The 25371-nt window shown below is 39.0% G+C and overlaps 1 protein-coding gene across 1 annotated transcript in view; it reads right to left on the bottom strand.

Moving 5' to 3' along the window:
* Window positions 1–20776, bottom strand: part of ANKRD31 (ankyrin repeat domain 31) — a 62395-nt gene extending 41619 nt beyond the window's left edge. The window contains exons 1-11 of the mRNA XM_041414597.1: window positions 20598–20776; window positions 19801–19865; window positions 18036–18115; window positions 14694–14740; window positions 13989–14080; window positions 12954–12994; window positions 9340–10002; window positions 6030–6169; window positions 5911–5942; window positions 5477–5608; window positions 2318–2497 (exon numbers count right to left, since the gene is read on the bottom strand). Coding sequence (XP_041270531.1) covers window positions 2318–2497; window positions 5477–5608; window positions 5911–5942; window positions 6030–6169; window positions 9340–10002; window positions 12954–12994; window positions 13989–14080; window positions 14694–14740; window positions 18036–18115; window positions 19801–19865; window positions 20598–20776 — 1651 coding nt within the window. The remainder of the gene's footprint in view (window positions 1–2317; window positions 2498–5476; window positions 5609–5910; window positions 5943–6029; window positions 6170–9339; window positions 10003–12953; window positions 12995–13988; window positions 14081–14693; window positions 14741–18035; window positions 18116–19800; window positions 19866–20597) is intronic.
* Window positions 20777–25371: the final 4595 nt, after the last annotated feature.

Here is a 25371-nt window from a genome sequence, read left to right as displayed (position 1 = left end):
AAAGCCCAAGATATCACATGAATTCCACTCTATGAAGGAGCTGTTTAGGAAAAATACGGAATGCAAGTCTTTCAACTGGATTTAGTATAACCATACATCAGGTCCTTAAACATGCAGGATGAGAGACATAAGGGAAACACACAGAGGATTTTCCACTTCCTAACTGCCAGCTCAGAAGATCACTTTGATGGATAGTCTTAATCTTCAACAATTTTCCATTATAAGAAGGTTGTCAGAGCCTAATTCACATACTAAATATGTGTATTAATAAAGCTTAGTAAGGTTGTTTCAGTCCCATTAAGCAAAATTATCTTAATTTCAACTAGAGAGAAACTCTCTAGGCTCCTTTTTACACAACCCAACCCTGAATATTGTTATTCCTAGTAACCAGGTTTGTTATGAAATCTATTAAAGAGATAATAAAAATTTGCATTTAGGGGAATGTACTAATTTCTCCCTCAGTAAAAAGTGTCCTCTATCTGATCTAATAATAAGTCCTGGAAAAACTGAACTTGCCACACATTCAATTAATAATCACTAGAGATCAGCAACATGAGTCTGCAAGGACACTGTGCATGCTCCAAATCAAGAAGAAACACAAGTTTCAGCGTAACTGTTTCTCAGATCCCTCAGGACACTGTGAGTCAAGACTCAAACTTAGAGCACAAGACAGTATCTCTAATATGCTGGCCATATCCTACATGCTGATGTCCAGGAAATAAAATGGAGGGAAAAAAACCCCAAAACAAAACAAATAACAGAAGATCCCAAAAACTCTGTAAGGTTTGTATACCATAGCATAGAAATAAGGAAAAAATACTAGAATAAAATATGGATAATCACTGGGGAGAAGCTTTAAAGACGAACAGACAAAGAGGAAGAATATAATATTCGGAACAATGACCCCAAGAAACGAAGATCAAACTGCAGGCCAAAATGACACATGACTGTTAAGTCTTTCTGATTACACCTGCCTCACTGAAAACAAAAGAAACAAAAGAAGCAGAGCCAGTTCAACCTCCTACCTCTTCAAGCAGTACAACTAAAAGATATTTTGTGCAGCTCTGCTCCTTTTGCACCGAAAGAACCAGCAGCCAGAGTCTGGGGAATGAAAAAATGGTGGCCTAGCAAAATACACAAAGACAGAAAAAGGAAGCAGCTGTGACCCCAAAATCTAGAACCACTGCACTTCAGTACACTTGCCTACTGTGGCTGCAGCTGAATCGACACTGACAGCACTTCTCAGCTGTGAACACAGGGCTTTGAACCCCACCAACAAAATATTTTCTCTTCTGCTTCCAGCACATGTTAGTATATATTACAAGTCACTTTGTTAGCTCAAATGCCTCTGCTGTAGAAGTCTGAGATTTGCTGCTGACCCAATCTATCTCTCAATATATTGCAGAAGACAGAATTTCAACCTTAATTCTGGTCCGTTATATGCCTGTGTTATGCAATAGCCTATAACAGCAGAATTATTTTTTTTCCTTTCCCACAGGACAATTGTGAAATCCTAGCTGCTAGCACAATATGGAAAGACTGTAAGAATGAATTTTTCTAGAAGAGCTAGCTGTCTGAAACAATTTTCTTTTTCCGTTACAGAAATTTTTCAGAGACTAACGGATGAGACAGGGAAGTGTATATTAGCAACAGTCTTATATTTGAAACAACCTAGTAATAATTAAGGTGTAGTGAAGTCTTTGACACAGAGTAACACCCACAAAACTGGATAAGGCAAATTGCTTGAACCAAAACATTAACAGATGGCTGCTCTTTATGAAGATTTTTTTCCCTGCCCAAGACAAAGAAAAAATGGAAAACACCAAGTAATCACAACTTCAAAAATTCAAAGCCGTACTCAACTTCTCTCAAGATGTAAAGGGTGAAATTGAAGTTTCTAAAAAATTTAACAGGAAAATTTATATCTTGACGTCTCAAGTTGGCCCCTGAAATGAACAAAAAATATCCCCCAACTTTAAGACCTATGAAGGTGATTATTGAATCAGCTGTATTTAATGACTGCTTTGTGATAAGCATGCATGGAATCACTGAACTAAGGCACGTGAACCTAATTGCATCACTTTGTAACTTTCTCAAGTGCTTAACTTCTCCATCAAAATTTTCTTTTCTTGTATACTTTTATAACTAGATGTTCATGTTTTCCCATGAACAAGTACTAACTTAAACCAATAAAAATTTAATAATCAGTTGACCAGATACAAACCAACAGTCTTGTCCACTGTACAAACTCATGCTTTTATTAGTTATAGGCAGGTACTTGTACTGAAAAGACTATTTTAGTACAATTGCAACTTACCAGCATAATCCTGAGCATTTACATTTCCACCAGCTTTTATTATCCTACGCACAAGGTTTATGTCTTGGTGAGTAACAGCTCTATGTAGTAAGTTCTCACCATACACATTCCTCCTGTTGATTGATGAAAGTGAAAGGGGGCGAGTTGGATTTACAGAATTCCTACCAAAGGCTTCTTGTCCTGAAAAATAATGTAAAAGATCTGTCACACAGAGAAGTATCTTTTCAATGTTCAATCAATCTAGTAAAAATTAAAATCTCAAAAAAAAATCACAAATTGAATAATAAGGCCATTTAATAAAAGATGTCATAGTGAATTTCATAACAGAACTCCAACTGAAATTAAACACAAAGAAATAAGAGTATGGAGAAGTGTTTTAACTTAAGACTTTTTCTTTTCTGATGACATTTTTGCAAGGTGCGTTTCTTCCCAATGGATAATAAAATCACTATTCTGCATTCAAACCATAATAAGGTGACCATTTCAATAACTAGCAAGTTATTCAATAATTTAACTTTTCTTAGAAGTAAAATTTATCCACCATTCTTTTTTACTCATTATCTTTTAAAGCCTCTGCTTTGTGAGCAAGTATTTACACTAGGATTGAGATTAGCTCCCTCAGGTTATCTTTTCCCATTACTTCACAACCAGCACAGTCATTTCTGCAATGAATGAAAGGTGAATATGAGTTCTAAATGTAAAAAGTAAAATTTAAAAGAGACTGCTTTTAATGTTTAGTATTTAACAAAACAAACTATCTCCCATTATGCAGTCATCACACTTTTCAGCTTGGCTTAAATTATTTCCAATACACAGATGAGCTGCTCTGTACTTCACCAGCACTGCCATTCCAACATCCCTTAAAACCAAGGGGAAGAGCATCCTGGCTACTGCCTCTGATAAAACAAGGAAGGAAGAAAGAGGGGAAGAAAGTCCAGGAGAATCGTTTGAAGATAAACATAGTACAGGCCTAGGCCATTAATTCATCTACTTATAAAAACTCCTAGGACTATATACATTGCTCCTCTCAACAAGCTGTAGCAAGGGTGCCTCACAGATCCTAAAACTGCACCCAGGTGCCAGTGATGCCTTAAAGAACCTAGAAATGAAAAAACACACTTTCAAGGCAATACTAATATAGGAGATAATATAAAAGCTGGTCTTTATTGGAGGCCTCCAGGGGCAGATATGGAAAATGCACATCCCCACACAGGGTGAATACAGTTTTATAAGTTTAGCAAATTAACATAACTGACAAAAATCCTCAATTAGAGGCGTAACTGGTGAGATAACTCCTCCGCAGTTCAACCCTCTTCTGAATCCTACCACCTCAGATAGGAACTAAACTTTGTTTATGAAAATGTGTCTCAAAGAGCTGGTTTCAACCTTGGCTCCCAGAAAGAACCAAGACAGGACAGAGGCTTACAACCTCCAGCCTGGAGCCTTTGGAATGTGTTTTGTCTTTCTGCCTATCATGGTAGGGAAAAGTAATGGGACTAACTACGAATACAGTAACGGGCTGCAGAGCTACATATATATGTGTAAAGAATATAGAGAATACATAAAAGCAAAAAAGGCAAAAATCAATTTGGCATCACTAGAAATAGACCTTAACACCCACAGTTCTTCTAGAGCTGTAACTCACATAGCCTGATGTTTTGTGCACTGTGATACACTGTGAGCTTGGACTAATTCCAAACATTCTTAAATTCTTGACTCTGAGTAGATTTTTAGAATCTAATAGATAGGGGTTTCCCTCAGCTGAGAACACAGTCCCTCTCTGCTATCCAGCCTTGTAAGATGTCAATCATTTAAGACAAGCAATCACTAGTCAAAGCTGGTCTAAACCAGCCAAGCAGTCCAGGAGGGATTAAACTGCACAGACATAAACAGAATCATGTGCAGTTTTATGTTACACTTTACCTCATTAAAATCTTCCTTGAAGGGATCTATTTCCCACTACTTACACTTGCCTTCCCTAGAGCTTTCCATGCACCTGACCTTGTGCAAAACAAGTGACACATGCAGACCCAAACCAAAACTTATTATGGGGCAGTTTTCAGAATTAATTACCAAACTAAGATGACTCATGGGCTCTGAAGAAGTTTGATGAGAAAGGGAGGTATGCTTGCTACATTGGTTTACCACAAAGCTACCTCTATAGACAGTTCAACTCTTTCTGCAGAAACCATGCTAAAGAATCAGTAAATTGGTTATTGAGTGGAAAATATCAAGTTGATTAGAAACAGATGAGCAGTTAGTCATTCTGCTTTAAATCTCATCAAAATGGTGCTTCCACTGTGAATAATTAAAATCCTGCAAAAGAGAATTAAATCCTGTTAACTGGAGGTGGACTTCATGTTTTTTAAGATCGGTAACATAGCTGTTTCAATTCAAATACTTACAAACTTTGTAAGACATTTGAATGATTGAAAGCAAATGGGAAAACCCTATCTGCATAGACTTAAACAAAAAATAAAATCAAAAAACCCAACAGATAAGACCTAATCTTAAAGTTGCTGGAGTGAGCACTTAAGTGAGGATATTCTGTATTCTCCCACAAAACTCCTCTGCAAGGTCAAGAACTTTTCTGTGTGTACCTTCAAAGGATGAAAAATAGCAATCTGTCTCTCTAACAAAGTTTATTCCAAATAAAAATACTTCAAAAGAGTGCTCTGTGGTAGTAAAGGCCCTATAATCCTGTACACAGGGTAACAACAGCAGGCTCTCAAAATAGAATAAACTGTTTTGTATAAGTCAATTCTAGAGGATGGTACTGCTCTGACTACAATTTTGTATACAGAACACTAAATGGCAGAAGGATAAACAAATGTAGCTCAGGATCTACTTTAACACTCTGCACAAAAACAATTCCCTTCTCCTTTTCAGTACACCCCTATTCATACAAAACACTAATAAAAATTGCATTCTGAAAAACATCTCATGATTCTTATGCAAACAAGTTGACTGTTAGGTTGCTAATATAAGCGTTTACATAAGAAGGGAAATTATCAATAGCTTTAATTATTAAAATTAATGTTTATACCATCTTTTTAAAAGAAAACCATGCCACAATACATTGGAAAAATTATGATTATATTTGATTCAGTACAGTTGTTGAAATAATAATCTGTATGATAAAAACATAGAGTATCTTACTCCGTTTGTTGTCAATTCTCTTGCTTTTTCTCCTCTGATTAGCTTTTGCATACTCATTCAGAATTATTTCTTGCCATAAGATAGTTCCTAGATCCCGCTTGTCTTCAGAAGGAGATTTCTGAATTTTACTGACAAGAGATTTGCTTAGAATCAACAAAAATATTCTCTATATAAATCAATGTTTACAGTAGAGCTAAGAATTTGAATATATTTGATTTAAAAAGGAACACTTTAATAGCAGGCTAACTTAGATAGCACTGAATAAGGAGTAAATCAGGAGAGCAACTAATTCCCAGGTCTTTAAATAAAGGGTATAAATCCCTTTGATCATTTACAGTCATTCAAATGACACATGAGTATTCCACATGTATTGTATTACACTAATATATAAAAAATAATTTAAGAATTATTATGCATAAATTTCCCATATTTAAAATACTTAGCTTTGTTTCTCTTTATACTGCCTCTGTGAGCCATTCCTGCATTCATTTCTTCTGGTATTTGGCGATGAGAGGAAACAACCTCTGTACTTTCCTGAGGAGGTCTCACTTACCTTGATGCTGTTTGAGCTGTTTCTGCACATGTTGCAGGCTCCACTGAATACAAATGTCCCTCACCACTTTGTTTTTCACTAAAGGTGGCATCCAAGCAATCCGATATTACTTCTTTCTCTCTCTGCTGGCCACCCACAGGCTGTAACAAAAAAAAAAAAAAATATTAGAAGCAACTGGTAGACATGAAGTTAAAACAAAGGCTGTATATAAAAGAGCTCCAAGAATACTCTTTTAAAAATTGTATGCCCACAGAGAATTGAGGGATTGCTTAAGTGAATAACTGGAATTCTACAGGTATGAAAGACAGAGGCTGCCACAGGAAAGGCAATCCTGAAGTAGTATGCCATGCAATGTGTTCCTGGCAGAATTAACCAAGAGAATTAGGCTACTCAGAGTCACAACTTAAAATATAAATCTAGGCTGGATGACAGCAAACAAAAGTTGTTCTATCTGAAAGTTATTTGATTGGACGTTTGAAATGACAACAGATTAATTTCAGTTTCCTATGGACATGAGCTCCTGTCCTAAAAAAATAAGATGATGTTGTCTTAAGGTTGTCTTAAGATTGCCCATACTATCTCACTGCTGCAGAAGCCTAAAACTTTACACAAGGTGAGATCCATGTTTCACCTGAAGTTCAGTAACTCCCAGCTGAGCAGTTATTTCTAAAGATATACAATCCCTGAGCTACAGCCACTACAGCTGAGATTCACTTCACTTACCTTCAACCTTCTAAAAGCCAGGAATGTAGATGACACTAGGCATCGTCATTACCCCACCATTTGTAAAGAGGAAGAGCTACTCTGAGATGATAGAGATTCACCTCATCCCAAGTTGTGCAAAGGGGAACGTAAATGATTCATGTACACCAGAGACTTAACTCTAATCCCACCCTAAAGACAGGTCACCACATGGCAGTTAATTGGAGTTGCTTGAGTTTGTTCACTGTTTTAGCTATGTGACTGCAACATGCTGCTATATATCACTCAAGCTCCTGAAAGCTGGGTTTAATTAGTTAAATACTTGAGTAATGCAGAAAGCTTTTAGGACACACCCTCAGCACAAATGCATAGAAATTCTTCCACAACGATGTGGGAGAGCTGGTTAGTCCTTTCTTGCAATATAAACACAAATGGAGACTGCACTGATTTTTATTTTTTTTGATTGACATATTTAACAAAGAGGTCACTAAAGAAGGGAATTGCTCTTCCTAGAAGTGGTTCCTCTGGGTCAAGAGATAATGCAAGTTAACATGGGAGCTGGGGTCATTTAGCCTGAGGAAAAAGTCTCAGCAGTGCCTTTATTTGTTCTCTACAACGACCAAAAAAGAGTTTGTAGTGAGGTGAGGGTTGGTCTCTTCTTCCAGGTAAAAGCAATACGACAAGGGGAAGTGGCCTGTCCTACTGCCAGAGAAGGCCTAGATTGAGTATAAGGAAATCTTTTTTCACTGGAAGCGTGGCTAGGACTGGAACAGGCTGACTAGGGAAGTGGTGGAATCACCATCCCTGGAAATGCTCAAAAGACAGGCAGATGTGGCACCTGGGGACACGGCTCAGTGGTAAACACAGTAGTTCATGGTTGGGCAATTGGACTTGATGATCCCAAAGGTCTTTCCCAACCTTAGTGGTTGTACGGCAGCTGGGGAAAGTCAAATATAATATGTTAGAAAACTATCATAGTTGTACTTTCTATGGATCCACATCTGTGATGGAAGCAGGGTTAGAGAAGGAGAAGAAAACATTTCAAAGAAAACAAACCCCATGCTTGCTTTATAAGAGACCATATACTAAAATATCTGGCATATCCAGCATCCTGATTGCATCCACATGTCAGTACAGACTCTCCTCTTTTGGATTCTAGTTTCACCACAAGAATACTCTGAAGAAAGAAGGGTGAGAAAAGACCATGGTGAACAGTATACTGTCACAATTAAATAGTTACTAACAAATTAACTGGGTTTTTTTCTTAGTAATTTGCCTCCTTACCTTCTGCCTTTAAGAACACCAGATAAAGGCACAAAGAAAATATGAGGTTGATTGCTGTTTGACAAGAGGGTAGAGATCTCCATTACCACAAGATTCTGCTTCTCAATTTTAACTGCAATTTTGAGTAAATCTATACATTATTCGTCACACAGCTGTGCTACAATTTTCAGAAATCAGTATGTCACTGAAAAAGCTTTGTAAAGTGCTATGGTTCTGAGACAACTGGCCTACAGACCTTTCCGCACCTTGAAATTAGCCATCTTTGTGGCACATTTAATGCGCTACATTTACAAGCTGATATATTCAGTTAATACTACCAGGATAAGTCAGAATGAACTCATAGTTTTTGGATGCTTTATGCCATTGTGGGTTGAATAACTCCCCTAAATACCCAGCTTTACATGACTGATCATTGATTTGCAGCTCCAGACTATTTGAATACAATACAGAGCACAGAATCAGGCCGCAGGTTTAAAAAAGATGCTTAATATACTCTGCAGCATAAATCTATGTCTCCTCTCTGTCCTTCTCTTTTCCTGATTATAATCCAAACAGGAAGAAACTATGGCTTTCCTTTCATGCTCCTCTCCATATTTTTGCACTGGTGTTACTAAATAGAAACGACACGTTACAGACCACCTTCACAGCACAAGAAGCAACAGGAAGGATCACATGTCTTCAGTATGTCTTGCATAGGCAGAACTAAGCACAATAAATACATGTTTAAATACATGTGTAAAATTCCCCTCTGAATAATCTTTCTAGTCTATAGGAAAGACATAGTTGTAATCTAGTTTGTAATAATTGCAAAGCATTTGCATTTACAACAGTGAGAACTACAACAAAAGAAAACAGCACACTATTGCCTGTATCATAAACAGAACAGTAGGATGCAGTAGGAACTGGAGATGGAATTGGCTGGTATATACTGGTATGCTACAATGAAATAATAGAAAAATGTTTTGGAGAGAACATGAGACACAGAAAATGTACAGGTGGTCTAGGAGTTTCTGAAAAAACCCAGGCTGATTCTAGGTTTGCACCTAGGTTTGTTATTTTACTAGATCAAGTCAATAAATTAACTTCACTAGGATTTCCCATCCAGCAAGCTTAGCTATTTTCATAACATGGATACATGCAAACAGGAAATACAAAATACAATACTGGACTTTTAAAACAAAAACAACTAAAATTACTTAAACATGCAAATTATTATGCTAGTTTATTCTTTACTAAGATTCCCATCTTCAAGTAATTTGGCTACTTGATGTAATATTTTATGATAAACATAAAATTTCAAATATGAATTAAACTGTGGTTATACTTGCTCATTTGTTGTGCTCTGTGAGTTCGGTCCTGTGAAGGCATTTATTTCTTCCACCTGAATTGCAGCAAGTCGAGACTCCATCACATTTGTTATTTGAGTACAGTCATCATCTACCTGCAGAACACTGGTTTCTGGATTTAGCTGCTCTTCCTTGGCGTTGAGCTGTCTCTCATTTGGCACTACAGGAATGGCAGCTTGTACCATTGCTCCTGACAAGGCATTCAGAGGCGCCACAAGCTCTACTGGCAGGGCATCATTGCTCTCAGCTGCTGATGGATCGACAGAACAGGCATGACCCTGACACTCTAACTTGTCAGGCAATGGGTTTTTAACTTTAAGACTCTCAGAGTCACTAGGATATCTCAACAAATCACTGATGTCAACTTCACTAGTCTCTATATTCTGTTCAGTGAATACATCCACAAAAATCTTCCCTGGGGATGACAGTGAAAGATCTGTATCATTATTAAGGGAATGCTCTTTTACTGTGTTATCTGTGTCAATAATGGTCATGCAGGTTCTGTGGCAGTTATCTAAAACAGGTAGAAATGTATCTTCTGGTGTCTGTTCCTCTTGAACTGTTATTATGTCTTCCACAGGATCATGTAGACAGAGGCTTATTTCTGGACAGCAATCTTTATTACTTAATTTTGGTGATATCTAAAAAATTAAATTTAAAAAGTTTACAAAAACAATAGAGCAAGTCTCACTAAAAAGCCTTTAATTAAAATTTACTTTAGAAGTCATCTCTCTTTCTATGTACGTGTGTATATTTTATTATGAACTTTTTCAAAATCTAGAAGACTAGAAGTCTTTATACAATATACTAACAAGAGTTAGACTCAGAGCTCAATTTCAAATCCCTTTGAGCTACATTCAACGGAAGCACCTATTCTTACATGAAGACATTGTTTTTCTAATTTTTCCCCTATCCCTGTCTTAAATGCTCCACAGAAAGAAAATATGATGCCTCCAAAGACCTAAACTTTTTTTTTTTCTATATAACACTTCTATATAATAGTGCTCGTACTTAGTAATATTGGATCTAAGAAAATCTCTTTCAATGCATTTTTGGAGTCTTGCTGCCAGCAAGTGGCAATACCAGGCAATGCAAGAAACCTTTAACCACTGGTGACATGATTTATATAAAGCTCACACACAATAAAACAGTAAGGTCAGAAATCCAACTGCACACACTCAGGTTCAGTTTGCAAGCTAGTATAAATCCTTGTTTCTTTCTTGAAAAATTATTCACCTGCCAGCTGTTTCTTGTCTTTTACATTTGCATCAAATTGTTTCTAAGTACTGATTACTTCTTACTTTGCTTTATTGAATTACACTTTATTTTTACACCACTTCTCTAATTCATCCAGACTTTAAACAACTGTGGAAAAAGAAAACTTCACTGGCGATAACTTTCTCTACTTGAAGAACTATGGTATGAACAGCATGTATATGTATTAAAAATTTCCCAAGAAAAAGACTCAATGCACGTGTTGAAGAGTGTGTGAAATTTTGCAAGATTCTAAAATCCCCAAAGTCAACTGAAATTCAACCCTTAAATGTGACGTGTTCACAAAATTCCAGACACAGTAGTCCAGTGGGGTCCCACAAGAGCAGAGGAGAGGGTCCACCAGGATTCTAAAGTCCTTCTCTGGCAGAGCTACTTTCCTGTCAGCTAGACCCCAGCTGTACTGGTGCTTGAGGTTATTTCTCCTCAAATGTAGAACTTTGCATTTCCCCTTGACAAATTTCATGAGATTCCTCTCCTCCCAGTGTTCCATCTTTTCAGGTCCCTATGAATGACAACACAACTGTCTGGTCTGTCAGTCATTTCTCCTAGTACCATCTCTGAACTTGCTGAGGGTACTGTGTGCTCCATTTTCCAGGCCACTAATGAAGATATTGAGCAATAGTGGCCCCACTATTGAGACACCAGCCACAACAGAAATCAGTGCTGCTACATCATCAAAACCAAGAAAACTCAGCAAGACTAATTGTGAGGTGTCAGAATTATTTGCACAGATGATAACTTACAGATTTTGTGTTTTCAGGGATACACAAAACTAAACTATTCAGTGACTCACTGCTGGTTGTCAAGGTGTCTCTCCTGAGCTTGGGTCAAATCTATACATAGAAGCCTGTGATGGTCATTGGTTCATCTCACTAAAGATCCTTCTGCAGGACTCAGACCTTGCTAGGGCTAACATCAGCCAATAACCAAAAAGTAAAATCCACTGCAGTGATTATTTCCAGCCTTCTTACTCCAGCCTTCTAAAATATCTTCTCTGGAGATACTCCCAATGCATTCAATCTGCCCATTCTCCAAGGCTATTAATAATAGGGAATCTCTGTTTCAAGGCATTTAGAGTTTGTTCTATGGGACTAACCCTGTACAATGAGAATGTTTCATTTAATAAACTTATAGTTTTATATTAATAGCGGTATATTTTTCAGAAAAGAATATCCTTAGAGATTTCATTTTTTCGCCTTGGTTCTGAGATGGAATATTTTACCCTGTCATCACTCATATTTGCTGGAAGACATGAGCAATAAGGACAGTAGAAAAGAACAGCATTTTACTCTGATAAGGACAGTAGACTAGAACAGCACAGCCTTGGAGAACTAGATCAAGGATGTAACTTAGACAAACAGAAGCCATACAAAACACAAGCAGGATGTCAGCTCAGTTCTGCAAGCCTGACAAAGGTATGCAAAACAATGATACTGTGCTTATTCAAAAGTAGGGGTCAAGGGACAGGCACCTAAAAAGGACATGAGACATTGAAAACACCCAAAGAAAACCCTAAGGAACCATACAAGGACTTCTGATAAGGGGTGCAATTATGTAAATGAAGTAATTGTAAATGAAGCACATCAAGTAAGGAGGGATAGCTTATGAATGTGGGATTGGTGTACATGATAAACACTGTTCACTGGACGCTTAGTGGAGTGAAGGATCCTCCAAGTGAACCACTGCTGCAGTAAAGAATGACTGCTCTCAAATATTCACAACTGTGTTAGAAAGTTACTATCTGGCCAATTTTGGTATCAATACTGGTTTCAAATCAGCCTTTGGTGAATTCTACCAAGAACTGCTTTTCCCCTGGCATAAACCTCAAAAAGGATCCTTGAAAAATGCTAAGTAAAACTGATTTATATAGAATTCTAACTTTTTATTTGTAGGTACAAATCAATGGGACTAGATCGTACAGTCATAATGATATGACATTAGCATTAAACAGAGTCTTTCACAGCAGAAACTCTGCTACTACCTATTTCTGACCATAAGTAAGACTCTCCCAAACAAAGGACAGTTACAGATAACCTCTTCCTCCTCAGAGTCCTTCCTGCCTGTCTCACAGCTTTCATCGGTGGGGAACATTTTAAGCTACTAAGTGTCTTCATTACTTCAGCTTAAGTAACACCCCTTAGAGATTCTCTCTCTTAATGATGTCCTTCCCACCTCACTCTCACTGCCATGCTTCTACCCTTGCATACTGCAAGGTTAGTAACTACAGTTCTTACCGCAAAAACAGAAAATAAAGCTTAGCTTTCAAGTTGTTTTCAATATGCTCAGCGTCAGTGTACACAGCTATGTGCTTGCTTACCTTTTCTTCTGAATCCTTTTGGAATCTGTTCAATTTGCTATCTAAATTTAGGAGAACAGAAAAATATTTCAGTTTTACTTTCCACTTCTGAAAGTTCTTATAATCTCCTAAAAAAATGGCATGATTTCCTAATTAAGACTTAAGTTTCAAACCTTAAAAATTACTAGTCATGCTCCCCTAAGGGGAACTGACAATAAAATCTCTGGTTAGGCTCTGTTAGTAACCAAATAATATGCCAGCGCTATTTTGTCACATTTCTTCACTGTAGTTTAGAGTCCTGTGTTTCCAAAGACTACCAGCAGATGGAATTGCCACCCATTTCACATGACAAGACCTAGCCTCTGCCCTCTCTAATTACAGTGCATTTAGACAATACTGCTGAAACAATCCAATAACTTACTGCCTCTGGATAAAGATGATCCCAAATCCCCTGATCTCATCACCTTGTTTCAACACTCATGTGACTCTCTCACAATTTCCTAATCAGAAATAAAATGAATGTTTTTCTGTTGGATTACCAAAAATAAACTTAAGTGGAAGACAGCAAAACAGATGGGTTAGTCCTGCACTTTTGGGAACACTGAGGAATGGAAGTTCAACTTATTTAGCAGCACATGCCATACAGACCTGAGGAACAGTAGCATTTTTGTTACTCTTTTCTTACAGATGCGTCTGATTCTTGGGTATGTTAGAAAGAAGCAAGTAGGAACCCTCCATGACCTTTTTACCTTACACATCTAGAAGGTATTTAAGCACCATGTGGCCTGTAACCCTCATCAGAGAACTCCACAGCAATGAAATAATTTTAATACTGGCATGAGAATACAGTTATTTCTTCCAACAATCCTAACAGTACTAACAAAAACAGAACTTGCAGTCCATGACTACAAAAACTGAAAAACTGTTGTAAAAAACACGTATAGTCAGATTCTGTATAAACTTACATGGATACTCATCTTCAGCTTATCAAATTATTTTCTCAAATGATTTTGCCACAGCTGGAGCAACTCCTAGTTTTGTACAAATACAACATACCTACAGAATTATTCTGTTCTTCTGCTGCAGAATTTAATGAAAAAAGAGGCTTAGAAATATTTTCAGTAGGTGATGAATGGTTTATCCAATCCCTAGGATTAAATAATACAATAAAAAATTCTTAAAGAATTGTAATCTGCTCATTTTAGGAACATTTTTACAGTACTTTGAATTGGCTACTATCTGGGGAAACAGCTGCAGTTATTTCAGAGGTGTACTTTTCTTTACAAGGACATGCAATAAATAAGACTTCTGGATTTCCTGTGTGGAGCTAGCAACGTTTACATATTTGCTCTCTAAGTGAAAAAAATGGCCTTTTCTATTCTTTATTACTTCTTTCTATATTTCTGTTATAAATCTATCTTCCATAGTTTCCATAGTTTCCAGGAACAAAAAGCCTAATATTATTTATTACAAGTAATTTTATTTGTCTAGTGCTTTTCCCCAAGTTCTGTTATTCTTGTTGGTTATGTTCTTAAACCATTTAAGGTAGTATCCCCAACAAAAATAAATCCAAGTACAGCTTGATCCATATTGGACAATGAACTACTGCTGACATAAATACAGATCCTTCACTAAGCAAACAAGAAAACTGTTTTTTAATAGAACACTGGAAATAAAATAACATACAAACAGAAGTATGTAACAGGATTATTTAATTACATTATGCCTGACTGGAATTCCTATGTAATGTACTTTACTCACTTCAGTAGGGATTGAGACTGGTCAGATGTGTATGCCTCTTGAAGTACCTGAAAGAAGAAAAAGCTGAACAAGTTAGTAAGTACTTAACTTTTTATCTTCTCAGTTTTATTGCAGGCTTATCTTCTTCCTTCTGTAATTTAGTTAGGAAATGGAATTCTTAGATCCAATTATTACATACATTTCTACTAAGATACAAAAGCATTCTGCTTAAACCTTTTTTTTACTGTTTGACAAAAGGGTTAAAAATAAATCAAGACTATAGAAGAAAACATTCACCCACAAGGAAAACAAACTGTTGCAAGAAAGATATGATTGCTCCAAACTTAAGATGTTTTATACATCAAAGGACCAAAACACAAGGTATGTTAATTTCAACTCACAGTTTCAATCCTTCTTTGATAACTTTTTCATTAAATAAGACAGGGTGCTGTTCCAAAGACTGTGATGTTTACTATACTGCTCTCAATATCCCTATAAATACAGTATTTAAGGAACTTCAAGACTTGCACATCAGCCAGTTCTGAGTGGCAGGGCTGCCACAAACCAACACAGGAAAGAGCAGGTGGGTAAGGAGAACACTGATGTCACAGCAGGAGCCAAATTCCAGCTCCTTATTACAAAGACCTTGGATCTTTTTTTCATACCTTTGCCAAAAATGCAGCGATCTCCCTCACTATGGAAAAAGGAGCCTTTATACAAAGTCTAAGGCAAACTAGGAATGATTAAGATATTCAAGTGAACTGCAGAATGGTTCTCTCACCAATTAGCTAAGACTGGGTATTACTAGTGGACTATGCACACACTGGCTGCAATTTTAAACAAATCATTGACTTACAGTGGACATCATTAACAGCACTAGACGACTCTAAGAACACCTCGGTGTGGACACTAAGTGACAACTTCTCTGGCTTACACAAGGTACCAGCCACACAGCAAGAACAAACACCTTAACAACTGCTTCAAGAGCAGGACATAGAAATTTACCAGTAGCAAGGACTGCTAAAAGGCTCCCAGGAACAGAACAGATTCTTTAGTTTGTGCAACAATTACTGACTGATGTAATTCCAAAACATGGCAATGAGATAGTTTGCAGAAAGTTATTTATTTTGCTTAAATAGACCCTTAAGGCGAGTCAGCCTGAATATTTATACAAAACATTATCCAGAGATCAAGCAAGGTTAGGAGAATACCAGAGCAGCTACTAAACCTCTCTAACTGGATAACATTGCTCAGAGAAGTGCTTTAAAATGTCAGCAAACTAACAGCACAACTCAGATGAAGATGCTGTTTTGTCTGCTAAAAATTAGGTTCTAAGCGAAATCAGTGTATTGGTCACTGGTTGAGAGATGTTCTCAAACCACATACATTACACATACTGTATTTCTGACCACTGACTGAAGTAGTGGAAACACCCTTTCATCCTGACCTCATTCTTGGTGAAGAAATCCCTGCAAAATCTTGGTAATTTTTCTCACTTGAACACTTAAAATTTATATATGAGGGGACTCTGGATGTTTTTCAAAAAAAGACTGATGCTTAAAAGCTGTTATGTGTTACCTAACAACTTTTGGTGCTTTTCACAAAACAGTGTAAGGAAAAAAAATTATAAAAAAAGGGAAAGCACAAACTTACAATCATTACACCTGTCTGAACAAGCTATAGAATACCATGTTAACAGATAATGAAAATGGCTTGTTGAAAAGAACCTGAATCCTACAAAATCTATATATATGTCTACTGCATCTCTGGTAAATGAAAATTCTTAATTACAGTTTTTTCCATTATGGAATCAAAGACATGACTTCATATCTTAAGTCTCCCACAACCCATCTGAAGTACAAAAGAAGCTAAGACTCTCTGGAACAACTGGAACAGATGTTACTTTTCCTAAAAACATTCACAGCCATTCACTCTGCACGGACTCATATCACATCATATGCTGCGATCATATATGCTGCATTCATACATGATAATTTCTGAGGACAAACTAGAAGGAAAGCTTCTATGATAGAATATTCCATGCTGGCTTTTCAAGTGGTTGAAGAGCCACATTGGTGCAATGTACACATGTAGGTATCAAAGACAACAGGCCAAGACCACTTCAAGTATTCAGTAAAAACTTTACATTTTAAACTGCCCCCAAGCTGCCAGTGTCTTGCTATACAGGTTTCACCAAAACAAAAATACTAAGAATTAGCCAAACTATTTGGTGAGAAGTACTAGGTTTCTTTGCTTTTCTGACATTTTCAGTGGACTGGGCATCTGTCCTTAGACTTGGGAATGGCTAATCTGGTGAGAACCAGGAAGCCAAAGGTTAAGGTTACAAAGCAGCTAGTCACATCATCTCCAAGAGGGGAAAGGAAAGAGCAAATGAGTACTTCTCTCATTTCCTTCATCCTTAGAAAATAATTACAAACTTCAGTCAAGACAACCCTCAGACATGCAAGGAGCAAAATAAAGTTATGGAGAAAAGTTTCTGAAATAACAGAATCTTTTGGATTTTGTTCACTGTTTCTCGCACTGTCAGTTGAGAAAAATTTATTTGCAATTCTAGAATAAGCTGTAAAACAATGTACTTCAGTAGAAAACATGTATTTTTTTCAATGTACCTTTTGTCATCAAGAAAGCAGTCTAGCTTTTTTTAGAAAAACTCACTTTTACCAGATTAAGGATACACAGACTGTAGGCTTTGGATTGGTGAATCCAGGGTAAAGATAGTGTAACAGTCACAGTTAAAAGCAGAGAACGTGTTTATCTCTAATTGTTTCATGACCCTACCACATGCAGGTGGAAAGCTAATTGCTCAACTGAATAGGAGTTTATGGGCTAGCTACCAACAATGGTAAATACATTAAAAGGTAGGCTAATTAGCAGATTAGGGAATGCAGAATTATCCACAGAGTAAAATAATTACCACATCATCATGCAAGCAGACATTTTATTCTGCATTTTGGGTTATTATCTCTTTCCTTTTGAAAGAAGCAATTGATCAATCATTGGATCACAGCTAATCTCATAATGAGTAACCCAGCATGTATTCTGGTACAGTCAACGCAGATGATTACCCTTCAGCTCCTGAAAGGAACATATTAAAAAGTTTGTGCTCCACAACTTCTTCATCTTTGTCCTGGGCTCATTCCTCAAATATAAAAGGTTATAATTTCATGAAATACCAGAGAAGACACTCTGATACATTCCTGTAGACTATGTGCTACACAGGTGACAAGATGAAGTTCAATTCAGCTGTAAACCATCAAGCCTACTCAAGGGGACACCCAGCGGGTTTATCAATAGCTAATCATTAGATATGCTTAGAGAAGACATTACCACTGGTGGACTTACTGGTTTCATCTGTTCTGTCGTATGATAATATGTGTGGTCACCAAATTTCTGTATAAAACAGATTTCTGGAGAAAAAGCTCCTAGAAAAAAAACAAACAAACAAAAAAAAAAAATCCTCAGTAATTAAAATTTTGATTGTCTTAATTTCTATGTAACTTTCCACAATTCCGTAACTTTTTACACAACTCAATAACTGAGCTACGTGCATCAAAACTTTTGATATGCAATAACTTGACTGGTTATATAGTCTATCACACTAGATTTTGAATTTACATTAACGAAATAGAAATTAATAAAACAAGCCAGCAGTGGAAATTTATTTCATTTAGTGTTCCAGGACCATCCCTGATTTTGCATTGGAGATTAGGTCTTTGCTATTATTTTTTAAACTAATAACTGCAATTTTGGTAACCTGTCTGATCCATATGACTAAAATATACTTGTACTCCTAGATGACATAATTTCTTTAATGACTATACAAATTAAGACCTTCTCTCAAAAAAGTTTAAAAAGAGAGAAACCCTTAAGTTTGGACCTTATGCTTGAAAACTAAGATGTTGCTACTGACACTAATAAAACACTCATCAAATTAATATTTATATGTGTATCTCATCAACAAATTACTACTACACAAGTATGCACAAAACTGTGAATGATGAAATTCTAATTCAAACTTCCTAAATATAATATGATTCAGACAGAACACTGAAAATATAATAAAAATTACAGTTGCAGAGACAAAAACTCCCCACACAACTGTCAGACAAATGCGTACTCCACAAACTCAACACAGTCAGACAGACATGCCGCATGTACGTTGAAGGTGTCAAGGATTTAGTTAAAAGTGGACAACCAGAGGGAAGTTCAAAATGGGATGATGCTTCTTTCCTCACTTAAGATTATTAAGCAACTAGAAGAGGTTCAGCACTAGGAAATCACAGCCATTGGAGTTTCTGCAGATTTCAAAGGGCTGAAGGTAAGATTTGTATTAACTCAGAGCAGGTTGATAAAAAATTATGGCTCACTCCGATCATCAAACTGGCAAAAAGATAAACACAACCAAATCTGGTTGTGTCACTTAAAGTACTCCCAGTCTGAAATATCACTGAAATAAAACCTATAGGATGCAAGTCAAATAAACATATAAAAATGTCAAGGAAGTAATATGAAACTATTATGTAACCAAAACATGCTTGCTTATGTAGCATGCTCTACGGGAGTTATTAGGGAATATTTTAAGATCTTAAAGGAGTGTGCATTCACTCGTGCTGAAAGTATTTAATGATACACTAAACATAATGCACTGAAATATCCCTACTCAAACTTTTTACGTTAAATAGAACGGATATACTAACAATATTACTGGGGTTTTAAAAATACCATAAGCATCTAGAGCTACATATAACTGTTATGCATATAGAATCCATTTATTTTATTCTGCACAAACACATACACAAAAATACATACATGTAAATAAAACTGATATCCTTATATATAGCTCCAACACTTCCCAAACCAGGCATTCTCAGACATAGTGCACAAGAAGAACAGAGAGAACTCAACAGCAAATCTGATCAAATATTACAAATATGATGAAGAATCCTTTAAAATATGAGCTACAATTAGGAATATAATCAAAGAGCACACAGTTCCTAAACATGAACTTCATGCAACACCCAAGTTTAAACATGGACTCAAGCAAAACCCAAAGCAACAGTTTATGGAAAAAAAAGCCACCACAGACTGAAAAAAGAATCTGTCCTACCTTCATTAATACTTATCTCAGTTGTTAAAGCAATATCCTTGTTAAGAAAAGCCAACCTTTGCAAAATAAATAAAACAAAAGGTCGTTAAGGAGTTTTAAGTATTACAGTCCTATAAACTCAAAGGGCATCTGAAAGCACCCATCCCAGCCTCTGCCGTGGAGACACGCCCAGGCGAATGCTGACACAAACAGTAAAACAAACTCAAACTCAAGGTATGTAATGTGATTTTCTGCATAGAAAACCATAACTAGGGAGGCACCTCGGAGCTTTAAGTATTTCCAAGAACTATCGTGCCACAAAGGCATCATAAAGATCTGCATGTGGTTTCAAATCCCTGCTATTTCTTAAAGGATACAAGACATAATGACATGAAAATTACATCAAGGCAAAGCTACAGGGAAACAGAATTAGCACGAACTGTATTTAATAGTGTTTATTTTCTCCGAGTTGTTTTCTGGGACATTTTACTTCTGTTGACTAAAATGTTACTAAAATGGTGGGTCCGGGGACATAAACTCCGAGGCACACAAGGTGTGTAAAAAAATATTTGCAGCCATCTGCAGAGGTAAGAAATGCTGGGTCCAGGAGCATTTAAAACGGCTCTGAACAGAGGGGAGAAAACAAAAAACAAAACAAACCAAAAAAAAAAAAAAAAAAAACCAAAACCACCAAAACAAAACAGAGAGGAGAAGGAGACGGAGAAGGAGAAGAAGACTCTCAGTTCGGGAGTGGCCCCCTCAGCTACCGCCCTCATGCAGGCAGGTGGGCGGGTGCCGTCCCAGCCACACCGCATTACCACCTTCTCCTACAAAACTCCTCTTCCTCCACATCACTCTCCGGTACAGAGCCCTCCACGACAGTCTCGTCGCTGTCCGTTTCGCTGTCGCCGCCGCTCTCCCGGGGTCCCATGGTGCGGCCGCTCCGTTCCCTCGGCGCCTCCTCGGGCAGCCCTGCCCCCTCAGCGGCGGCCGCCATCTTGTGGCCAGCTCTCTCTGCCCCTCGGGTGGCACCGGCTCTCAGCGCTCGCCAGAAGCACAGTGTCCCAGGGCACCGTGCTGTGTGTGGTCACACAGGGCTCACTTCTCCGAGTGTGTGCGCGTCTGACGTTGGCATCTCAAGAGTCAGAAATGGTCATTGCCCAGAGAGTTACCGAGAGTGAGAAGGGGGTTGTGGAACAGTGTCTTGTCTTACCAGTGAAAAAGGCCAGACAGCCTCAAAGCGGGGACTCTGAATGAAGGATTACTTGGGTTCTGACTGCATAGTCTGGAGTGTTAGAGTCATGGAATGTTAAGGGGTTGGAAGGGACCTTAAAATTCACCTAGGCTCAACTTCCTCTGCCATGGGCAGGTACACTTCCCACTAGACCAGGTTGCTCGGGCCCTTGTCCAAAGTGGCTTTGAACACAGCCAGTGTCAGAGCATCCACAGCCTCCCGGGGCAACCTGTTCCAATGTCTCACCACCCTCACAGGAACTCTTTCTTCCTAATATCTACCCTAAATTTTCTTTCTGTCAATTTGTACCCATTGCTCCTTGTCCTACCACTACAGGTCCTGACAAAAAGTTCCTGTTGACTTGTTGGCTACTGCTGTGCCTCCTGTCACCTGGCTGGAGCCACAGGTGCTGTTTGTATGCAATGGATCATGTGCCAATTCATGGGCTCTTAAGTCTTGCAGTGAGAGATTTGGAGCAGTAACTCACGAAACACCATCTCAAGAAATCCAGCTGCTTGAGAACGGTGAGCATGCAGAAACATTAGCATGAGAAACAAGAGAATCATTCAACCAAAAGGTAGAATACTGTTTAATAAGAGAACTAAGTAACTTGTAACCAGTGATCTGTGATTTATATGTTTGCTTTTATATATATATATATATATATATACACACATGTATATAGTGCAAAGTTTCAAGGATTGGTGTGCTTTATTTGTGGAAAACTCCACCTTGTACCCTGCACAGAATAAGCAATGTCTCCTTTCTAAACTACGTTCTGTGTCTGTGTTTAGAGAGTCCCTAAACTGGCAACACTTCTCTGCCATGGTTAAGTAGCTGGTTCATGTGCTCATGAGTAGGAACAAGTTTGAGATAACCAAATTATTAGTTGACAGTATTTTCAGCATTTGCAGTAGCACTCTTCAGTGGTCGCCTGTCAATTACAACAGCGTTTTCCTCGGGCAGAGCCGTTCTGGCTCAGCTTTGCCGGCCATCTCCTGGGCAGTGGGGCAGCGCTGCCCCCCGAGGCCACTCCCAGCACACGGCCAGGCTGGAGGCAGAGAACTCAATGTCAGCGCACAGGTCAGGTCAGTGTCAGTGGTGACATGTACTTGCAGAGACTACAGACCCCCAATCACCATGGTGACGCCTGCTCCCAGCGACCTTGGTAAATTAGAATTTTTAGTATTTGCCAAATCATGTCTATGGAAAAAGTGGAAAACAGAGCAGAAATACTAAAGATCATCTTAAATGGTATGTGAATTACATATAATTGTTGGAACTGTATGAATTGCTGTTTTGCTTTGTTTTAATCACATGCATATGCAGTTACAGCAATTGGTGCACATATTAACAAAAAGTCCAGAAATCTCACTGCTAATACTTTACACTTTTCAGCTAATGGTGAGATACTGGGGAAAAAAACCCCAAAAACACTAAAGAAGCTATCAGGGGAGATGGATATGCAGCAGTAAATTATTAAGATTTAGAAACATCTTATCGAAGACGAGAATGAAAAGTGTATTTACAGGTTAAAAGGGCTGGCACGATTTCATCACTCACAACTACTTTGGGTGGAGTTGTTCACAAACCTTTTCATCAGCACTTCCTTTTTTGGGGTTCACATTAATGTTTCACGGCGCAATGCCATGTGGAGCTACTAGAAATATTTCCAGGTGAGATGGCACATGTGAGACGCAGTCTGGGGAAAGCCGGGCGCGGATGATCCGCTGCCAAAGCCGTTGCAGGTATCTGTACTGCACTTGAGCATGCTCAGCCGCAGGAACAGGAACGGCCCCTGGCGCCCTGCAGTGCTGTTTTGCAGCCACGTCAGTCGCTGCCTAAGAGAACCACGCAATCGCTAGGGATGGAAGGCACCTCTGGAGACAATCCAAAGATCACCTAGCACAGATTACACACGAACGCGTCCTGGTGGGTCTCTCAGAGCGTCCTACGCTTCGCAAACTAAAAACTGCACTTCCTCTCTGGCCGAAAGCCACAAATATATAACTATGCCTTTGCCTTCCCCCCACCGCTTCCCCAGGGAGTCAGGGGCACCGGTACTTCCCACAAGCCGGAGCGGGAATGTCCACGCCTTTAGTGCCTCGGCAAAGCGCGGTACCACCGGGCGCCATCGCAGGCGCTTTGAGGCCCTGGCCTAGGCCCTAACCCGAAGGCGGCGGCGGGGCGCGCCCTGAGCGCGGCCGGGGGCGTGCCCGGGAGGTGGTGGCAGCGCTCCCCAACCCGCCCAATCAGAGGGCGCGGGGCGGGGAGCGCGGCACCCCATTGGCGGACGGCCCATGGCGCGATGGCGTGTTCGCCGCTCCTGATGGCGCGTGGGGCCGCGCGGCGCTCGCCGGGCCGTTGCCGCGGCGACTGGGCGGGTGACGCGCGCGGGCGGGGCGTGGCGCGCGCTCGCCCGGGGACCGGCGACCGGGGACCGGCGACCGGGGACCGGCGACCGGGGACCGGTGGGGGTGCGGGGCGTGGGGCTGGCAGCACGCGTCCGCCGTGCCCAGCGGGCCGGCTCCGGGCCCCGAGTGCCGGTTGGGAAAGGCGGCGTCGCTATCCGCGCACGTACGGAGTGGCGGCCGCTGCGCTTCACCGCCGCCCTGGGTGGCGTGCGGCGGATGGCCGTGTCGCTGTCCCGTTACCTTCCTGACGCCGTCGGGCTGGCCGCGTTTCGCGCGGGCTGCAGCGGTGGGCCTGCGGCGCGGTGGCTTCCCCCTCTTCGAAGAAAAATGCCTCTCTTGCGGTGTGTCAGGGTCTCTGTGGTGTCTGTGCGGTCCGGGTGAGCTCCGCACAGGTTTTCCCTCGGCTCTTACGCCGCTTGATTGCTGTGGGTACTGCTGAGTCAGATAGGCGGAGATGGGGAATTAGTGCTGATGGGATAGGTGGTGTTGCACAGGATTGCTCTGAGGTTAGTGAGAGCTGTGTAACAAACCTTAAGAATTTAAGAGGCAAGTCGTACTGTTACGTGGGTGGTAATTGCTCTAAACGATTACGTACAACCGGTCTAGTTTGCTTTTTACGCTCTGGGTAATTTTTGAGGGGGTCACATTTGGGGTTTGTTCATATTTTGCATTCTGTTTTTATTCCCAAAATGGATTGTTTTCTTTTCTAGTCTCGTAGAGAAATTTTTGATTGAAAACAAAGGCAAACAGGATTTATAAACCATCCCTTTTGAGCCACCATTTTGAAACTCAGTAGCATAGATGTTAAATTTCAGCTTTACATTTAGTGTTATGTCTTGCTAATTCCAAGCTAGAAGTCAGTGTGAGTGCATAAATATTTTAAACAAAAATGTCAGCTGATGTTATGCACTGAATTTTTTTTATAGCATCGTAATGCAGAATCAGTGTGTGAAATCATCAATATTTTCTAGAAAAGTCAACTGCATAGTAGAAAGCATCCTGCTCTTTGGGCAGGTTAAATCAACACAAAAACTTTAAAGAATCATTTTATGTTAGGACTTAGTATGGCTCAGTTATCCCCAGGATGAGTGATGAGGCATCCTGTTTTTCAGGATAGTAGCAGTTAATAATACAAGTAAGATACTATGGATCATTATTTTAATTAATTGCTTAATTAATGTATTTCCCCCCCAATTAATTATGTGAAGCCATTTTACTTTTACCATTTCTGATTAGAAATGGGAAAAACAATTTCTCAGTAAAGATTCTGAAATCTTTCTAGCCATCCTAATTGGTTTTTGATTGTCAGATAATCATTCCAACTTGCTGAAATAGTTGTATTAGCAGTATTACTAGGTTCAGGACTGGTAGAACTCTGTAAAGTCCTGTAGTAACTGCTAGTTATGATTTTCCTGAAATAGAGTGGTAGTCAAAATTATTTGTGTTTTCAGAGGATGTTGTGATGCCCTTTCTATTTTTTTTGTGTTGTTTCAAAATCTTCAGCACAGGTATTCTTCTGGCTGGGTTTTATTTTAGTTTTCCTAATTAAAACATACCTTCCACTGTGCTGAGGAGAAATGATAATACCAGTGTGGAACAGCTTTGCAAGAACATAAATTTACAGAACGCAATAAAGAGTATATGATACAGGGAAGAAGAAGGGATAATAACAGTTTTAAAAGGAGGGGGTTAATTTTTAATTTTATTTTTTAAAAAGCATTCAGTCAGGAAATCAAATTATTTGTTCTTAAAGTAGGCAGTCTTCTCAACTATTTTCCCACTTTGGCTCCATGAGCCACAAACATCCTGCCACACCTTCACTGTGGAAGGATAAAGAAAAATAAATAATTGCTGTTGGTGCTCATGTGATACAGATTGGTATTGGTAGGAAACCAAGATGATTCTGGTATCTTCAGGAGTACTTAGGCAGATAGATTTGCCTGT

The sequence above is a fragment of the Onychostruthus taczanowskii genome, unplaced genomic scaffold (assembly GCF_017590055.1).
Source record: "Onychostruthus taczanowskii isolate IOZ18803 unplaced genomic scaffold, ASM1759005v1 scaffold46, whole genome shotgun sequence".
NCBI classification, from domain to species: domain Eukaryota; kingdom Metazoa; phylum Chordata; class Aves; order Passeriformes; family Passeridae; genus Onychostruthus; species Onychostruthus taczanowskii.
Note: the sequence above shows the minus strand (reverse complement) of the source record. Positions and strands in the feature narration are given on the sequence as shown.